Here is a 15,903-nt window from a genome sequence, read left to right as displayed (position 1 = left end):
GTCTGGTGGCAAGGGACCATTTCAGGGCAGTGGCATGTTTTAAGTCCAACTCTACTGCACAGTAAATGCTTTATTCTGAGTATTCTGAGTTTGGTTTCCACAGGTGCCTTGCTGGCTGTACAGTGTGTACACACAACTGCTAACAGAGCTGTACCAACTACAGATGGATTTATTGTCATAACAAAAGTTAGTTATATAATTTGTGAGAAGTTTCACTGTCCGAAGACCACTCCTCCTAGGTATAACCCACTCCAGAACATCAAGGCAACGTGTATGGTAAAATCCAGAAACACAGACAGGGAGAACTCAAGCAAGCAACAGCACAACCAAGGAGATTCTTCTAGGAGCCTGACTCATACCAGCAAGCCCTCCTGCATCTGTTCAGTGGTGTAAAAAGTAAAGAATAGGATAAACCAGCACAAACACCCAGGATTGAGCCTGGGGGTTTCTCTTTCTATCCTTTTGCCTTAGTGTCTCAGAATTACAACATTAAACATCGCTGAAAACTCCCTCGCTGCGGTTATTCAGAGTCTGTTGCTACCTTGGCACATTAATAACCACTTCAGAAAAGTGAATAATAATAATAAAAAAAAAAACAAAACGAAACAAAACACCAACCCGAAACCCACATTTTATCCAACTGCTCCAGCGCAGGCACTAGAGCTCAGAGCGCCCCACTGATCCCAGCCCAGCCAGAGCCCCGAGGCCGCAGCGGGCCCTCGGCATAGCGGCCTTCCCGCGCCCCACCTCGGCTCTCCCCTTCCCGCGAGGCCCACCGGTTCCCGGCACAGAGGCACCGGGGATTTGGGCCGCCGCTGCCCCCCTCCGGGGCTCGGCTCCAGCCCCGGCACCACCAGCCCGCCGCCGACTGCCACCCCCGAGATCCCCAGCGCCTCTTCCCCGGTGCTGCCCTCCCTGAGGTCGCTCACCCTCCCGCGGCCGCCTGAGGCGCGGCTCCCGCCATGGCGGTTGAACGGCCGGAAGCAGCGCGCGCGCTCCCGGACGGCGGCCGCGAAGGCTCCGCGCGGGCCGGGCCGGGCCGTGGCGCCGTGCGCGCTGACGCAGACGCTCCGCACGCGCTGACGGGGGGCGCGCTGCTGCCCGACTCCCAACATGGCGGCGGGGGGCGGCGGCGGCGGCCGGGGGGGCAGCGCCCCGCGTTGGGGCGGCGGCGGCGGCGGCCGGGCCGCGGCGCAGGAGAAGCTGCCGGTGCATGTGAGTGCGACGACTGCCCCGGCGGCTGCCCCCGCCGGGACCGCCGTGATTTCCCCCTTCCCCCGCCCCACCGCGAAGGGCCGCTCCCCGCCGCCCTCAAACCCCCCCCACCCCCCCCACCGGGGACGGCGCTGTCCGCGCCGCTGTGACCTGCCCCGCCCCGTCCGTGGTGCCGAACCCGCCCCCCCGTTCCCCCGCCGCTTGTCCGCCCCCCCCCGCCCCCCGCCGGTACCGCGGGGTGTCCCGGGGCCTTCTCCCCCCGGTGCCGTGGGGTCCCCTGGGGCCTGCGCCCTCCTCCTCCGGTACCGTGAGGCCCGCCCCGGGCTTGTTGCCCCCCTCGCCTATACCATGCCCCCTTCCCCAGCTCGCGGTCATCCTCCCTGGGGAGCTGTTCCACTCTCCGCGGTACCGTGCCCCCCGCCGTGCCTTGCCATCCTCCTCCGGCACCGCGATGCCCGCCTTCCCTACTACGGTGATGCCCCCCCGGGGCCAGCCTTCCTCAGGGCCTCCTCATCTGGTACCGTGTGCCCCTCCCCGGGCTGCTCCCCCTTCCCCGGTGCTGTGGGGCTCCCCCCGGGGCCTGTTCCTGCCTCCCTCAGTGTCGTGGGGTGCCCCAGGGCCCGTTCCCCCTTTCTAGCCCTCACCCCAGTTCTCTCCCTGCAGGTGGAGGATGCACTTTCCTACCTGGACCAGGTGAAGATCCGCTTTGGCAGCGACCCCGCCACCTACAACGGCTTCCTGGAGATCATGAAAGAGTTCAAAAGCCAGAGGTAAAGCCCAGGCCCTGCACCCCAGGGCTGCTCCGGGGAGCTCCTCAGCCTTTGTGGGGGTCTCTCTGCCCCCGCAGGGTCCCCCAGCCTTCACACCATCCTCCCACCTCTGCAGACACACAGGCTACCTGCGGGCCTGTCCCCCAGTAGTGCAGTCACTAGACACTGAAGGTGGAGGGTTTCTATCCTGCTGTCGTTTTCCAGAGACAAAATCTACTGGAAAAGGCAAATCTATTTTTACTTCCCCTTTCTGAAACACAGATCTGGAAAATAAGTGAAGAAGCTTGAGAGCAGAGCCTCTGTGTGACCTGTCAGCCCTAGAGGTGGTGGCTGTCTTGCCTGTATTGGGTAACCTGCACGCTCATGTCTCCTCTCTGTGGATGACACTCCCAGTATGAGGCTGCAGTGGTCATTCCCTCTGCTTGAGCTAATTTCTAGGTCTGAGGTTCCCAAGCTTGCTTGTTAAAAATTGCATCTCTAAGAAGTCAGATGCTTCACATACCTCTGTAATTTTCTAGGCTTAACTTGTATTTCTGATTTGGACACAAGTAACAGACTCTTCTCAATTTTAGCATTGACACACCTGGAGTAATCCGACGTGTTTCGCAGCTTTTCCATGAGCATCCCGACCTCATTGTAGGATTCAATGCTTTCCTCCCTCTGGGCTACAGGATAGAAATTCCAAAGAATGGGAAGTTAAGTATACAGTCACCTTTGAATAGTCAGGTAGGTTATAGAGCTCATGTTCTCTAAATAAATTCTGTTACGTGTTGCTATACACATCTCTTGCACAGTTTAGGCTGCGTTGATTTACGTGTCTTGCATGTCGCTAAAGTTTTTACATGGTTTTCAAAGTCTATGATAATGGTACAACAAATTTAAATATTTATTCTCAAACCAGTTGTTAGTTTAGCACTAGAACTATGGTTTGCACCAGAATGATATTCCTGCATGAACTGCCACTTCAACTACTTCAGTCAGATTGGAAAACTGAAATTGTAATTGGCTTGACACATTTATTCTCAGTGTGTGGTGTTGTAGTGACAAATCTCAAAAAGAGAACCTGGAAGAATTGCATTTCTAGTCTTCCACTGAGAAACTGGGAAATGTGTTTAGGCAATAAGCAAAAAATACATGTCAGGTATTGCCGTGCAATTGCTGACATCCTGCAGTGAAAGGCATCTGCTGTAATACAGACGGATACATATTGGCCTCTGCTTCTATTTTGTTGATGTGTTGTGGAGGCTGAAATAGAGCTGTTACCTGAATTCTACTGACAAATGTGTGGTTTAATTAGTAGCAGTAAATATCTTTTAGATCTCAGTTCCCTTAGATATCTCTGTTGCTTAGAAATTTAGCATCTTTAAGAGCCTTACGTTTTAATATGTTTCTTAAAACTGACAGTTCCTCTGAAATAAACCAGTGGTAACAGAAGCTGCAGTGCATGTTGTTACACCCTCTCAAGCGTGGGGCACAATGCAGCGACAGTCAAAAGCGCTCCTGAGTCAGATGGTTCATGAGCCAGATACGACTCACAGGATTTTTTTAACTGATGGTGTTAATCAGCTTGGTAGGGAAATTTACTGGCTGATTGAATCTTTTTTCTTTCTTCTTCATGTGGTAATCTTTTCTAGCTGAACAGCTTGAAAACCCTGATGCTAGATTGTTGTTGAACTTGCACCTGTGTTTCTGTACAAGTCCCTGTCTTCTGTGTCTCATGCCACCAGGTGCCCGCAGAGCCGGTTCCCAGCGCTCTCCCTGGCAGCGGGCTGCTGCTGCATTACTCCCAGGAGAATTCGCACAATCACAGCGACTGTTCCGAGGAGTTTAGGCAACAGCTTCCGTACAAAGAAGATAAATCCCAAATTCCTTTGGAGTCTGATTCTGTGGAGTTCAATAATGCTATCAGTTATGTGAATAAGATCAAAACACGTTTTCTTGACCATCCAGAAATTTACAGATCCTTTTTAGAAATTCTTCATACTTACCAGGTAAGAAGTCTTCCATAGAAGCCATTGTGGGTTTGCAGCTGTTTGAGGAGTGGCTGTCAAATGAAATGTCTGCCTATTGAACAGGCGTACACAGTTCCCAAGCACTAGCCTTTGTCCAACAATTGCCTCATAGATACCCACATGAAATGACAAAAGTGTGAAAATTGTAGAACTTTCCAGGGTCTGAGGTGTAAAGGGGTTGTAGCTAGATCTGTGTTTACTCACCTTCAGCTGATTGAGTGATATCCCGTGTGAAAGGATGGGCTGTAAGAACCTTGGGCTATCTGATAGTTACTTCAAGTTTGTGTAGCATAAGGTTTTTGGCTGAGTTGATGTTTCTTGCATAGTGGGTAGTTCTTGCATAGTGAGGTATGTTTTTGACTCTATTTAACATCTGTGCGTATCTTTTCAGAAAGAACAGCTGAACACTAAAGGCCGACCCTTTCGGGGCATGTCAGAGGAAGAAGTGTTTACTGAAGTAGCGAATCTGTTCAGGGGACAGGAGGATCTGCTTTCTGAGTTTGGACAGTTCCTCCCAGAGGCTAAAAGGTCTTTGGTATGTGTATGCTTAAAACAAGGCAGAATATTGAATACTCTCTGTTTGTATGTAGAATACATAAAGAAGCTTTAGGAATGCAAATCATGATGGAAAAACATACAGCCAGTAGATGAACTTTGCTCCTCTTCAGTGTTCAAAATTTCGTAGAACAGGTGGCTTAACTACATGCTCTGTGTCCTGTTCTGATATACAGCATTCTTTATTTGTGCCAAATGAGAACATTGAAATCGTTATTTATTTACTTCAGTTCACAGGAAATGGACCATGTGAAGTGAACAGTGTCCAGAAAACTGAGCATGAGAAGAATCTGGAACACAGCAAAAAGCGATCCAGACCGCTGCTGTTGCGTCCTGTTTCTGGCCCAGCAAAGGTATCTTTTAGCAAGTAAAAACTTAGAATAACCCGATACTACTCCTTGTGTTTAGATAATTGCTTAGATGAAGTTGTCATGACTAGTGTCCTTGAGGTTTGTAGATATTAGGTACGAGAAGCCAAATTTCAAAGTTATTTTAAAAATAACTTTAAATAAAAATCTAAAATTCTAAAGGATGCTTAAATATGTGTGGTAACATATCAAGACCTTCCGTACTAAGTATTGGCCCTGGAAAGGGACAGCTTATTGCTTCTACAAAGAAATCTTTGGAATTCTTTCTCAAGTGATCCTTTTTTTGTTGTTTCTTCTTCTTAGCTGGGGGTCATTTGATAGAGATTGCTGTGAAGGACTTGACACAGCAATGCGAGGTCATTATTAGGGAAATACAGAGTTCCAGCCTTTGCACAGAGCTGTTATATTCAGCAAAGTGGAATTTGAGAGCATTTGGGTTACAACATTTTAAGTATAACTCCTTGTTCTTTTAACAGAAGAAAATGAAACTGCGAGGTACCAAAGACCTGTCAGTAGCGACAGTGGGAAAATATGGAACGCTGCAAGAGTTTTCCTTCTTTGACAAGGTCAGTATTTGGCCTGTTCTTACATTCTGTAGACTTATATTCAACCGTTTATGTGGTTATTAATTGGTTGGTTTTCTGTACAATCTACGTGTCAGCACTTAGCAATTGCCTGACTTTTCAGTGGAGAAAGATGGACCAAGAAAAGAGAAAATAGGTGGGTTTGGAAGATTAATAGAAACTGATAATTAACCTTTTCCTGAATGCTTGTCTCTTATAGACACATTTTTCTCTATTTTTCAGTGATATTACCTCATGGTACCATCTGTAGTTACTAGATTATTGTTTGAAACTGGGCATTTTTGTGCATATTCGCTTTATATGTTGCAGTGTAGACAGAGGTTTGTCACTGTACCCGTGGTTCAGACTGCTTAGAATATGAACTAAATAAAAGTGGTGTTTGAGTGATCTGATCATTTCTCTCCAAACTGTGCTTTAGGTGCGTAGGGTCCTAAAGAGCCAGGAAGTCTATGAAAATTTTCTCCGTTGCATTGCTCTCTTCAACCAGGAGTTGGTTTCAGGCTCCGAGTTGCTCCAGCTAGTTACACCATTTTTAGGGTAAGGTACTTGCTACCTTCTCTGCTGTGTCATACTTTTTAGGTCTTATTTTCTTACTTTTTGGTAGGCGTGAACTTTGTTACTGAAGTTTTGGATTTAACTTCAGAAATACCTCCTAGGTAGCATGTAAGAAATTAAAGGCTAGTCCAAAAAGACGGGTAATAAAATCTGAATCTTTTATCTACACAGCTCTTAGAGCATTTTAGGGAGGATATTTTCTTCTGTGCAACCAGCTGAAAGCCTCACAAGCAGCAGACTATCTGATGTTATACTAAATCATTGGGGGCAAAGAATCTCATGAATTCTGGAGGGTGGTCTCTGTTCACACTCCCTGTCTCTCAAAATACAATACAGGTATAAACATGAAATCTCAGAACAGAGCTGTGAAAAGGATAAATAATTTGAGCTCTGATATGAACCTCTCGTGCTGTTTGTCTTCCAGTGGAAGAGGAAGAGTCACATGGCAAGGATCAGTGACTCCTCAGTCAGTTAAGGGGAGTATTCGTGAAGTAGTGAAGGGAAATTTTTTTCCTGCCTTAAGTCAGAAAAAACCGTAAAGTAATTCAGAGAGAATGAAAACAGAGGTAAAACATTGGTGAAAGACTTCTCACTGCAATGCTAAGTTTATTTAGATTTTCTCCCTTACTCATGACACACATCAGCCACCCTAAAATTGTCAGAGTGACATAACAAAATACACTTACTTGTGTTTTTGAAGGAAATTCCCAGAACTCTTTGCACAGTTCAAGTCCTTTCTTGGTGTGAAAGAGCTTTCATTTGCTTCTCCACTGAGCGACCGATCTGGGGATGGAATGAGTCGAGAAATTGATTATGCTTCCTGCAAACGCATAGGATCAAGTTACCGGGCTCTCCCAAAAACCTACCAGCAGCCAAAGTGCAGTGGAAGGACAGCCATCTGCAAGGAGGTACTTTGGGCCAACCTATTCCATCCCTGAACACACGTTGCACCTACCTACCTTGAAGTGGGGCAGTTAACGCAGTTTCTGCATGTGGATTCCCCTCTTTAATGCCGATTAGCCAGCTCTAGCCTCACGTCAGTTATTCATCCAGTTTATTGAAATAACAGTATCCATGTGCATTTCACTAATTGTATCTAAATCCATCTCAAATCGTGTCTTTCACTTTAAAGTCTTTTGAGTCTGCGTGCTTACACAAATTTATTCCTATAGACAGAAAAGAATATTCACTAGCCTGAAATTAATTTTCTAGCAGTGGACCAACGTGGCCTTTAGAAACAGTTTTTCTCCTGAAAATGCACTGTGAGTCAGTGTCTTGGGCACTGTTCTCACTGAGGACAGGCATCTGCAGCATAGGTGCTCCCACCTCTCGCTGTTGTTGGCAACTCTGTCCCCTTTATTTATAGTTGCTGATGACTGCAGAGTGATCTCTGTGGTTTGGGAGGTGATAGTGAAGGAGCTTTCGGAGCAGGGCCCTGGCACAGTTCCACACAGACCTCTGACCTTCTGAGGAGCTGTCGTAACAGTGACTTGTGAACTAGGTCTGAAACTTCCAGTAGAAACTCAGGCAAGAACTGTGCAAAAATAAACCAGAGAAGTATCAGACCCCATGAGAACAGCTCTGGGCTCGTTAGGGTCTGCTCAATGTCATGTCTTTGCACTGTTGCAGGTGTTAAATGATACCTGGGTTTCATTTCCATCCTGGTCTGAAGACTCCACTTTTGTCAGCTCCAAGAAGACTCCTTATGAGGAGCAGTTGCACCGCTGTGAGGATGAGCGGTTTGAGGTACCTCTGCTGCTGAGCTTCCTTCCTGCCTGTCTGCCTCCTCAGAAAGCAAAACTTCCAGCTGTGAGGATTTTGACTGAATTAGGTGGCCCATTACTGGAAGTTCTATTAGTGTTTGTTAGTTTGAGCTAGAGTATGGTGTTTTCCAGTTGCTCGGAGTCTAGTAGTTCTTTCTAGGCATGAGTCCAGTTCTAAAAAGCATGTTACCTTTGGGAGAACTGGCAGAGGTACATTTTCCAGTCAGAAACCTTGCTGATACCTCTTAGCTCCACCCAGTGGGGCTGGGACGAATGCCACAAACCTGAGCGCCGCTGGTCTCCATTTTCCTGCTGTGCCTCTTCCTTACACTGTGTCTTTTGTGAACTTTTAACAGTTGGATGTTGTCTTGGAGACCAATTTAGCCACAATACGTGTGCTGGAGAGTGTGCAGAAAAAACTGTCACGACTGACTCAAGAGGATCAGGAGAAATTTCGACTGGATGATTGCTTGGGAGGAACATCAGAAGTGATCCAGCGCAGGGCCATCTATCGCATCTACGGTGATAAAGCACCAGAGATCATTGAAAGTCTTAAGAAAAACCCAGTTACTGCAGTTCCTGTTGTTCTTAAGAGGTAATTCCCCTACTCTTGTGTTCACCTGGGTTCTTTAAGAAACTGATAAAGGATTTTTAAAGCATTTTTAAACAACTGCTTTCTGTAGATGTTGTTTCAAAGGATAACTCCTCTTCAGTGGTGGTGCTTTTATTTATTTATTGCTCCCAGGAATACTGACAAGTTTTTGGTGCATCACAGTTGGCTACATTAAAAATGGTTTGTGTGTATTTCTGTGGTTGTCTGTTTGAACTGAAGTCGATTATACATTTATGCAGATTGAAAGCAAAAGAGGAGGAATGGCGGGAGGCCCAGCAGGGCTTCAACAAAATTTGGAGGGAGCAGTATGAGAAAGCCTACCTGAAGTCCCTTGACCACCAGGCCGTCAACTTCAAACAAAATGACACCAAAGCTTTGCGCTCCAAGAGCTTGCTGAATGAAATCGAGAGTGTCTATGATGAGGTGCGTATGCTAGAAAATAATCCACCCTGTCTGCCCTTCCTTTGTAGCATTATCTAGATGTTTACATAGCACCTGGGACCTTGTTGAAGTGCTCTGAAGAGTTCTCAGTCAAAAGGACTGTCCCAAGCGTAGCGTTAATACTGGCTTATTTCTTCTGGCAGGAATGGCTCTTGAGCATGGATTGGAAGGATCTTTATCTATTTATCTCTTGATTACAGCATCAGGAGCAGCATTCAGAGGGGAGAAGTTCGTCCACAAACGAGCCTCATCTTATCTTTATCTATGAAGATAAGCAGATTTTGGAAGATGCAGCCTCTCTTATCAGCTATTATGTGAAACGGCAGCCCACTATCCAAAAGGAGGATCAAGCAACCATCCGGCAGATAGTGCATCACTTCATACCTGAGCTGTTTTTCTCTCAGCCCCCTGAGCACAGTATTTCTGAAGAATCAACAGATGAGGACAGAGAAAACCATCAGGGGCAGAACCTGGAGACTCCTGAGCTACGGAAAAAACATGTGCCTGGGCCTCCAAGCAGTCCTTTGGAGGCAAAAGCAACCTTCTGTGATGTTACAGCTGCTGAACCCCACAACACTCTGGATGATGTTTACAGTCTGTTCTTTGTCAATAATAATTGGTATTTCTTCCTCCGCCTTCACCAGACTCTGTGCTCAAGGCTCCTAAAGATTTATCGTCAAGCTCAGAAGCAGCTTCTAGAATATCGGACTGAAAAAGAGAGAGAGAAGCTCCTTTGTGAGGGAAGAAAAGAAAAAACCAATGATCCAGCCATGGAACTAAGACTGAAGCAACCAAGTAAGAATAATCCAGGACACAGTCTGTTCTTAATGCTCCGGTTGCTAGTGCTTGATTGTATATACCTGAGTAAATGAGACCAGCAGGCAAGTCTGTAAGGAATGTATTGGTGCAGATCTCCACTATATTTGTGATTTGTGGATACAGCTAATTGAACAGGACAGCTAGTTTGTAATTTATCTTCTGAGAGCTCTCACGCATAGTTCACAGGACTTCACGGAGGCCTGCTGTTGTCAGATGTTCTCAGGTGTCTCATTGTATTAATCTGTTACTTTGATTTAAACTGTAAATGGCTCCACAATGAAATAGTTAACTCCACAAGGCAGTCGTGAGATAAAACGGTTACAGGCTGTCGGCGCTCCGTACAGAGTGCTCTCTGTGAGGTGTCCTCGATACCGAATGCCCTTGTATCTCTTGACTTCACTCTGCCTCTTACAAGCATTAAGTGGTGGCCCTTTTCCCCTGCCCAGGTGAGGTGGAACTGGAGGAGTACTACCCCGCCTTCCTGGATATGGTGAGGAGTCTGCTGGACGGGAACATCGACCCGACGCAGTACGAGGACACGCTGCGGGAGATGTTCACTATCCACGCCTACATTGGCTTTACGATGGACAAACTGGTGCAGAATATTGTCCGTCAGGTAACGAACGTGATGGCTGTGCTGTGTGTTGGGGGGCTGCGCATCTCCCTCCTGTAGATTGATAGGTTTCTCACAGTACCCTCTAGTGCAAGGACTCACTAAACTTTAAATTCAGAGAAAAGTTATATATGTAGGGGAAACAGTAACAGAAGTTCAGTGAGATAGTTCAGCTTCAGTAGAGGGACCACCTTAAGGGATTTACTCTTCCTGGCCTTTTCCAACTTTTTTTAAGTTCTGGTCTTTTCAAAATTCTGCCATTCCCAAAATACATCTAAGGCAAAAATAAATGTCCAGTCCTTTTTACTCAAATCTCTCTTCTAATTGTAGTTTTGTTACAGTTAAGGCACATGAGCCCGTCACTCTTGTCTGTTCCTTTTATTGCAAAGTAATGAAAAAGAGAGTGAAATGTGCGAAGCCTCTGGAGTTAAAGCTTTGGTGCTTCATCTGAGGCGTGATGCTGTGCTGGGTTTTGTGCTCCTTTCATGAGACACTAGAGTTAACTCTTGGCCTAGACTTGCTGACTGAATTCCCCCTTTTTTAATGGAAGCTTCACCATCTAGTGAGCGATGACATCTGCTTGAAGGTTGTGGAGCTCTACTTGAACGAAAGGAAGCGAGGTGCTGCTGGAGGTAACTTATCCTCTAGGTGTGTCCGGGCAGCCAAGGAGACCAGCTATCAGTGGAAGGCTGAACGTTGCATGGCGGATGAGAACTGTTTCAAGGTAAGAACTTGCTGCCAGGGAACTTCATAAAGTGACTGTTGCACTTCACCGGGGAGAAATGGGTTTGGAAGCTCCAAGGCCACACTGGTGAGAGAGCGCAATATGGAGAAAGGTGCCAAAACCAGAGCACAGACAAAGCAGCAGGCTCACTTCTCTCCTAGCTCATATTTATTTAATAATATCCAGCATTTTATTGTGAACCCATGAGGCCAATATCTTGTGCTTGTAACTTTATTACAGGTAATGTTTCTTCAGCGGAAAGGACAAGTGATCATGACCATTGAGCTGCTGGATACGGAAGAAACTCAGACAGAAGATCCTGTGGAGGTCCAGGTAAATATCACCATGGAGTCTGCTGTAGCACAGACAACACAGATGTATAAGAACACTTTTCTGCTTTCTTGATCCAAAATGTGAGACTTTGCCGGGAGGATAAGTTTACCTAGGAGGTGCGAAGATTACAGGTGGGGCAGTGGTCCCTGACAGAAATGGGTATGTTAGCAAAAGACTTTCAACATAAATCAGCTACTTAAAAATCAGCTTTTTATAAGAAATAAAAGATATAAAAGAAATAAACTAGTTCTTTGCAGTGGTGTTTGTCTTGATGAGAGCGAAATGTGACTTGAAATGTCTCTCTTCTGTGTAGCACCTGGCTAACTACATGGAGCAGTATGTTGGGGTCGAAGGAGCTCCGAACAACCAGAATGATGGCTTCTTACTGAAACCCGTCTTTCTGCAGAGGTGAGTGCCTTCCCTCTCCTGAGTCACGCCTGCAGCAGCTGGTGCTGCTTCCTCTCTGCATATCTGGCAGCGATTTTACAAGCAGCTCGAGGGAAATGCACTCATCTCTGAGGACCAAAGGGGCTGCTGTAGTCCAGCGCACTGCGTAAGAATGCTGAAGAAAAAATTTATGACCACTGCATTGAGGTTTGTGTTTAGAATGGAGTGGGACTGTTTAAGCAGTCCCTTCTGGGAGGAATTTGGGGTCTCGTTTGTTCCCATTTCACTAAATATTTGTCAGTGTGTGGAGGGAAATCCTGGAGAAAGTCTGAAAACTACATGAAATACAAATTTCACACTTGTGCTGTCAGCTCTGCTAGCTTCAGGGAATGGATAACCGAGCGTGACACGTGCTTCGTAATCCTTGTTTTGTTCTAGAAACCTAAAAAAGTTTCGCAAGTGGCAATGTAAGCAAGTGAGAGCTCTGCGTAGCGAAGTGAAGAGCTCCTGGAAGAGGCTGATTGGGGTGGAAAGTGCCTGCAACGTGGACTGCCGCTTCAAGCTCAACACCCACAAAATGATGTTCATCATGAACTCGGAGGATTACATGTACAGGCGGGGAGCTCTCTGCCGAGCCAAGCAGGTGCATCTCCTATTACTCTCTCTGCAGCTCAGGCGGTAGCAGAGGTTGAGGATGTGAGCCAAAAGACAGGTACCGATAAGAAGTCTTGTGGCTGAGTTCCTGCAAACTACACCCAGAAGTTACTACTCTGTGTTGGATGAAACATGGAGGAGAGCTGGTAAATGCTCTGTACTTCGGTTTAGTTTAGCAGCCTTTTCTTTACCGTGCAAATTTTAAGGGGGAGTGGCAAACGTTAAGAAATAGAGCTCTTTAAACGCAGGTATGCGGTTTCCTGGTCACTGTTTTGTTGTGTTGTAAAGCACGTGCATCTCAGGTGCAGAGAGAGGTGCGGGTTTGGGCTTCTCCCCCAGAAACCTCTCGGTGGTGACCTTTCCTGTCCTGCTTTCAGGTACAGCCGATGGTGCTGCTGAAGCACCACCAGCAGTTTGAAGAGTGGCACAATAGGTGGCTAGAAGAGAACGTGACCATGGAGGCAGTCGACGTAGTTCAAGACTGGCTCATGGGAGATGAAGACGAGGAGATGGTGCCCTGTAAAACCACCTGCGAGACGGTGAATGTCCACGGGGTCCCGGTGAACAGATACAGAGTTCAGTACAGTCGCCGTCCAGCTTCACCCTGAGCAGAGACTTGTTCCTGGGACCAAGAGAAGTAGGAGCGTTGCTGGTGAAACACATTTACTCTGAGAATAGTGGTGGGAATGCAATGTATGTATTAATGATATTTATCCAAACAGCATTTTACTTTGGATTATGATGTATTTTCCATATGGCATAGACTTGTCTCCTTGCAGTGTAATCCTCCAGCCGTCATGAAGAGACTTTTAAAAGCTTTATGGGAAGAGGGCTCTTGGCATTGCCACACACTTTTTAGTAATTTCCTAGCTTTAGGCCACTGCTGACCAGCCAGTACGGGAAGGCTGAGTGAGGGGGTGAGGCTCTGGGCGAGCTACCACCAGTGGCTTTGTTGGAGAGATGGAGCTGGGCTGGTGTTTGAGCAGATGCTGGCAGCTGCTTCCACTTGGAAGGGTTTAATGTTCCCTATCTTCCTGAATTTACGCCATCTCAGAGCCTGCAGAACTCTTCGGTGTAACCTTCAAGTGCCAGCGGGGCTGAGAGCACCTGGCACAGCTTGCGAGCCCCGCGATGGGTCGCTTCGTTAGCGATGGGTACTAATCAGGCGACGAACGCAGTGTTTGGTACTGGTGCTCTGGTGAGAAAAATGCCAAAACTGAGACAAGGGTGAACAGCGTACTACACGCTCTTAACTCTCACTCATCAACTTAAGTATTTTGGAGCATGAACTGAGGGAAGGAGCTCTCGGCGCTGCAGTGCTCGGCAAGACGTGCGCCGCATCCCTGTTGTTGCTTTGTGAACTTACAACCTGCTGCAGACTCTGCCTTCTCAGATCTGGAGCTGCTTGGAGCGTGTGCGTGGGGAGGAATATCCATTGCGAGGTCTGGCCTATTTTTTTTTTTTTAATTTTTTTTTTTTTTTTGCTATTTTGCATGTTGATTGGCAGCCTCTGGAGACTGCGTCCTCAGGCGCTTGGCTTTCCTTGTGCATGCCCGGCCCCGCCGTCCCGCTGGGTTGTAGCACTGCAGGAGCAGCAGCAGATGGAGCTCTTGCAGCGCAGTGTTTGCCCTGGGTCTGAGGTTTGCCCCAGATACTTCCCTGTTTCTGCTGGCTCAGCACAGATGCTGTATTTGCAGTGACGCATGGAAATCTGTAACGGGCAGCGTTAGATCCAGCCACAACCATCGCAGACAAGCTTTTCCACTGAACCATCTGTACTTCGACCTAAGCTTTTTTGCAATGAAGCCTAACAAAAAACCTACCCCGAATCATGCAGAACACTACGTCAATTGTCTGACTGAATCTATTGAAAAATCAAGAAAATGTAGTTGTGTCTGTCCTGCAGCCCCACTGTGACTTCGCTCTTGTTTTTCAGGGGCCAAGGGCAAGCACACTGTCCGTGGAGTGTATTACAGTGTCTTGAGGCAGGTCCGGCCTCCTTTCAGCTCTGCTTCCAGCTTTTTCCTGGCTTTTGGGGGAAAACCCCCCCACCCTGATATTTTCTGTGGCTTTGATTTTTAGGTTATAATTTCTGCCAGACCTAAGTAGCAGCCTGTAGGATTTGTCCTGGGTTATTTCCACTGTACAACATTTGGTTTTGCAATTGTCTCACTTGACAGTAGAAAAATTGGCCTTTGGGGTACGTTTAATAGAAAACTGTACTGACTCTTTGTCTTTTTTGCAAAATAATCTGTAGGAGGGAAGGAGGGAGGCCAGTCTCTGGCATTCGTGGCCACTTGCACAACCACTGCCAGCGGAGGACTTTTCATCAAGAACTGATGTTCTCATTGTCTGGGTCTCTGTTAAATTCTGGTTACTGAAATGATGGGAAGGTTCTTCCCCTGCTCTTGTTGCAGGAAGTGATAAAAGACACTGACAGCGATGGGAGGGCTGGGTGGAGGAGTGGGGGGACGAGCCCCGTGCAAAGCACAGTATCCCCCTTTTGCTTCCAGACCCCTCAACAAAATATGCCTCAGTCCTGTTCACCTCTCTGCTGTCTTCCAGTGGAGATGACAACTGTGCCAAATTTTATGGTTTTATGATACAGAAAAATGTTTACTAGAGAATAGGTTGCAACTTGTGGCTTAAAATGCATTTGATTCCAAGTGTACCAAGGTGTAGGAGGGTAACGCACCCATGCACCATCCTGTTCCATCTCCCCATTTTTAAGTGTACTTCAGGTATTTTTAAGCATCCTTATTTTGTAAACCTTAATTTATAATCTGAACAGATTAAGTAAGACTTTTGCCCTTTACAGTGCTATTGTCTCAAAAATGATAGTAGCAAATGATGTGAATGGACTAAGCAGGCAGTGCAGGTTTGAGAGTGGCTTGCTAATGTCTGAGAGTTTAAGCTCGACCGCTGTGTATCTGCTAGCACGACCTTGATTCAAGAGTTTGTTCTTCCATTTTTTTGAAGGATCTTTGCTTTTGGGCTTGTAATTGCTTTGCCAGCTCTTTGAATGTAGTTTTTTTTATATTTATTTGCACATTCAAGTAAAATAAAATATTGATTTTAAAAGTCTGCAGCTCTCACTGGTTTGAATTTGTTTTAAATTAATTTAAACTTTCTGACAATCCCCAGAATTTATTGTCTTGCACCTGAAATTGAATTTTAAATAAAGTACAATTGAAAAGTTGGATGAACTTCCCTTGGAGCAGTCGCCGGACAGGCGGCGGGATGTAACGATTTAGATGTGGACCAGCAGGCAGCAAATCTTTAACCTTCCCCGCGCAAGCAGTTGGTGCACGGGAGGTGTAGGTAAGCTGGCCCGGTGGCTAACAGAAAAGGGAAGTGAGTTGTCTGCAAGCAGCGCGCAGGGGAGAGCCCAGTGGCTCTGGGCTCGCTGGGTGCTGCTGGGAGCAAAGACCGAGAGCTGGGGGGGAGCCGGGGGAGGAGGCCGGGGGGTGGCATAGTTGCTCCATGCAGAGAGGTTT

The 15,903-nt window shown here is 46.9% G+C and overlaps 1 protein-coding gene across 2 annotated transcripts; it reads left to right on the top strand.

The window, feature by feature from the left end:
* Window positions 1-929: 929 nt before the first annotated feature.
* Window positions 930-15,490, top strand: SIN3B (SIN3 transcription regulator family member B). Of its 2 annotated transcripts, none has more exons than XR_012621105.1 (19): window positions 930-1,215; window positions 1,879-1,985; window positions 2,558-2,711; window positions 3,713-3,976; window positions 4,389-4,532; window positions 4,783-4,905; window positions 5,397-5,486; window positions 5,923-6,041; window positions 6,760-6,967; window positions 7,689-7,805; window positions 8,179-8,417; window positions 8,675-8,858; window positions 9,077-9,671; window positions 10,142-10,311; window positions 10,859-11,032; window positions 11,273-11,365; window positions 11,679-11,773; window positions 12,191-12,552; window positions 12,784-12,957. XR_012621105.1 is itself a non-coding variant. In XM_074808721.1 (19 exons), the coding sequence occupies exons 1-19, from the start codon at window positions 1,114-1,116 to the stop codon at window positions 13,012-13,014; spliced, it is 3,414 nt and encodes a 1,137-aa protein (XP_074664822.1). In that variant the 5' UTR covers window positions 930-1,113; the 3' UTR covers window positions 13,015-15,490. The 2 variants fall into 2 exon arrangements, 1 of the variants encoding a protein (XP_074664822.1); XM_074808721.1 differs by having other exon boundaries at window positions 12,191-12,395; window positions 12,784-15,490.
* The last annotated feature ends 413 nt before the right edge of the window (window positions 15,491-15,903 follow it).

This window comes from Strix aluco, chromosome 29, assembly GCF_031877795.1.
Source record: "Strix aluco isolate bStrAlu1 chromosome 29, bStrAlu1.hap1, whole genome shotgun sequence".
NCBI lineage: Eukaryota > Metazoa > Chordata > Aves > Strigiformes > Strigidae > Strix > Strix aluco.
This window is presented reverse-complemented; position numbering and strand designations above follow the sequence as displayed.

Coding starts and splice junctions, on each gene's coding strand:
- SIN3B (XM_074808721.1), top strand. CDS start 1,114: ATGGCGGCGGGGGGCGGCGGCGGCGGCCGGGGGGGCAGCGCCCCGCGT. Junction 3,977..4,388: donor AAATTCTTCATACTTACCAG/GTAAGAAGTCTT, acceptor GTATCTTTTCAG/AAAGAACAGCTGAACACTAA. Junction 11,366..11,678: donor AAGATCCTGTGGAGGTCCAG/GTAAATATCACC, acceptor TCTTCTGTGTAG/CACCTGGCTAACTACATGGA.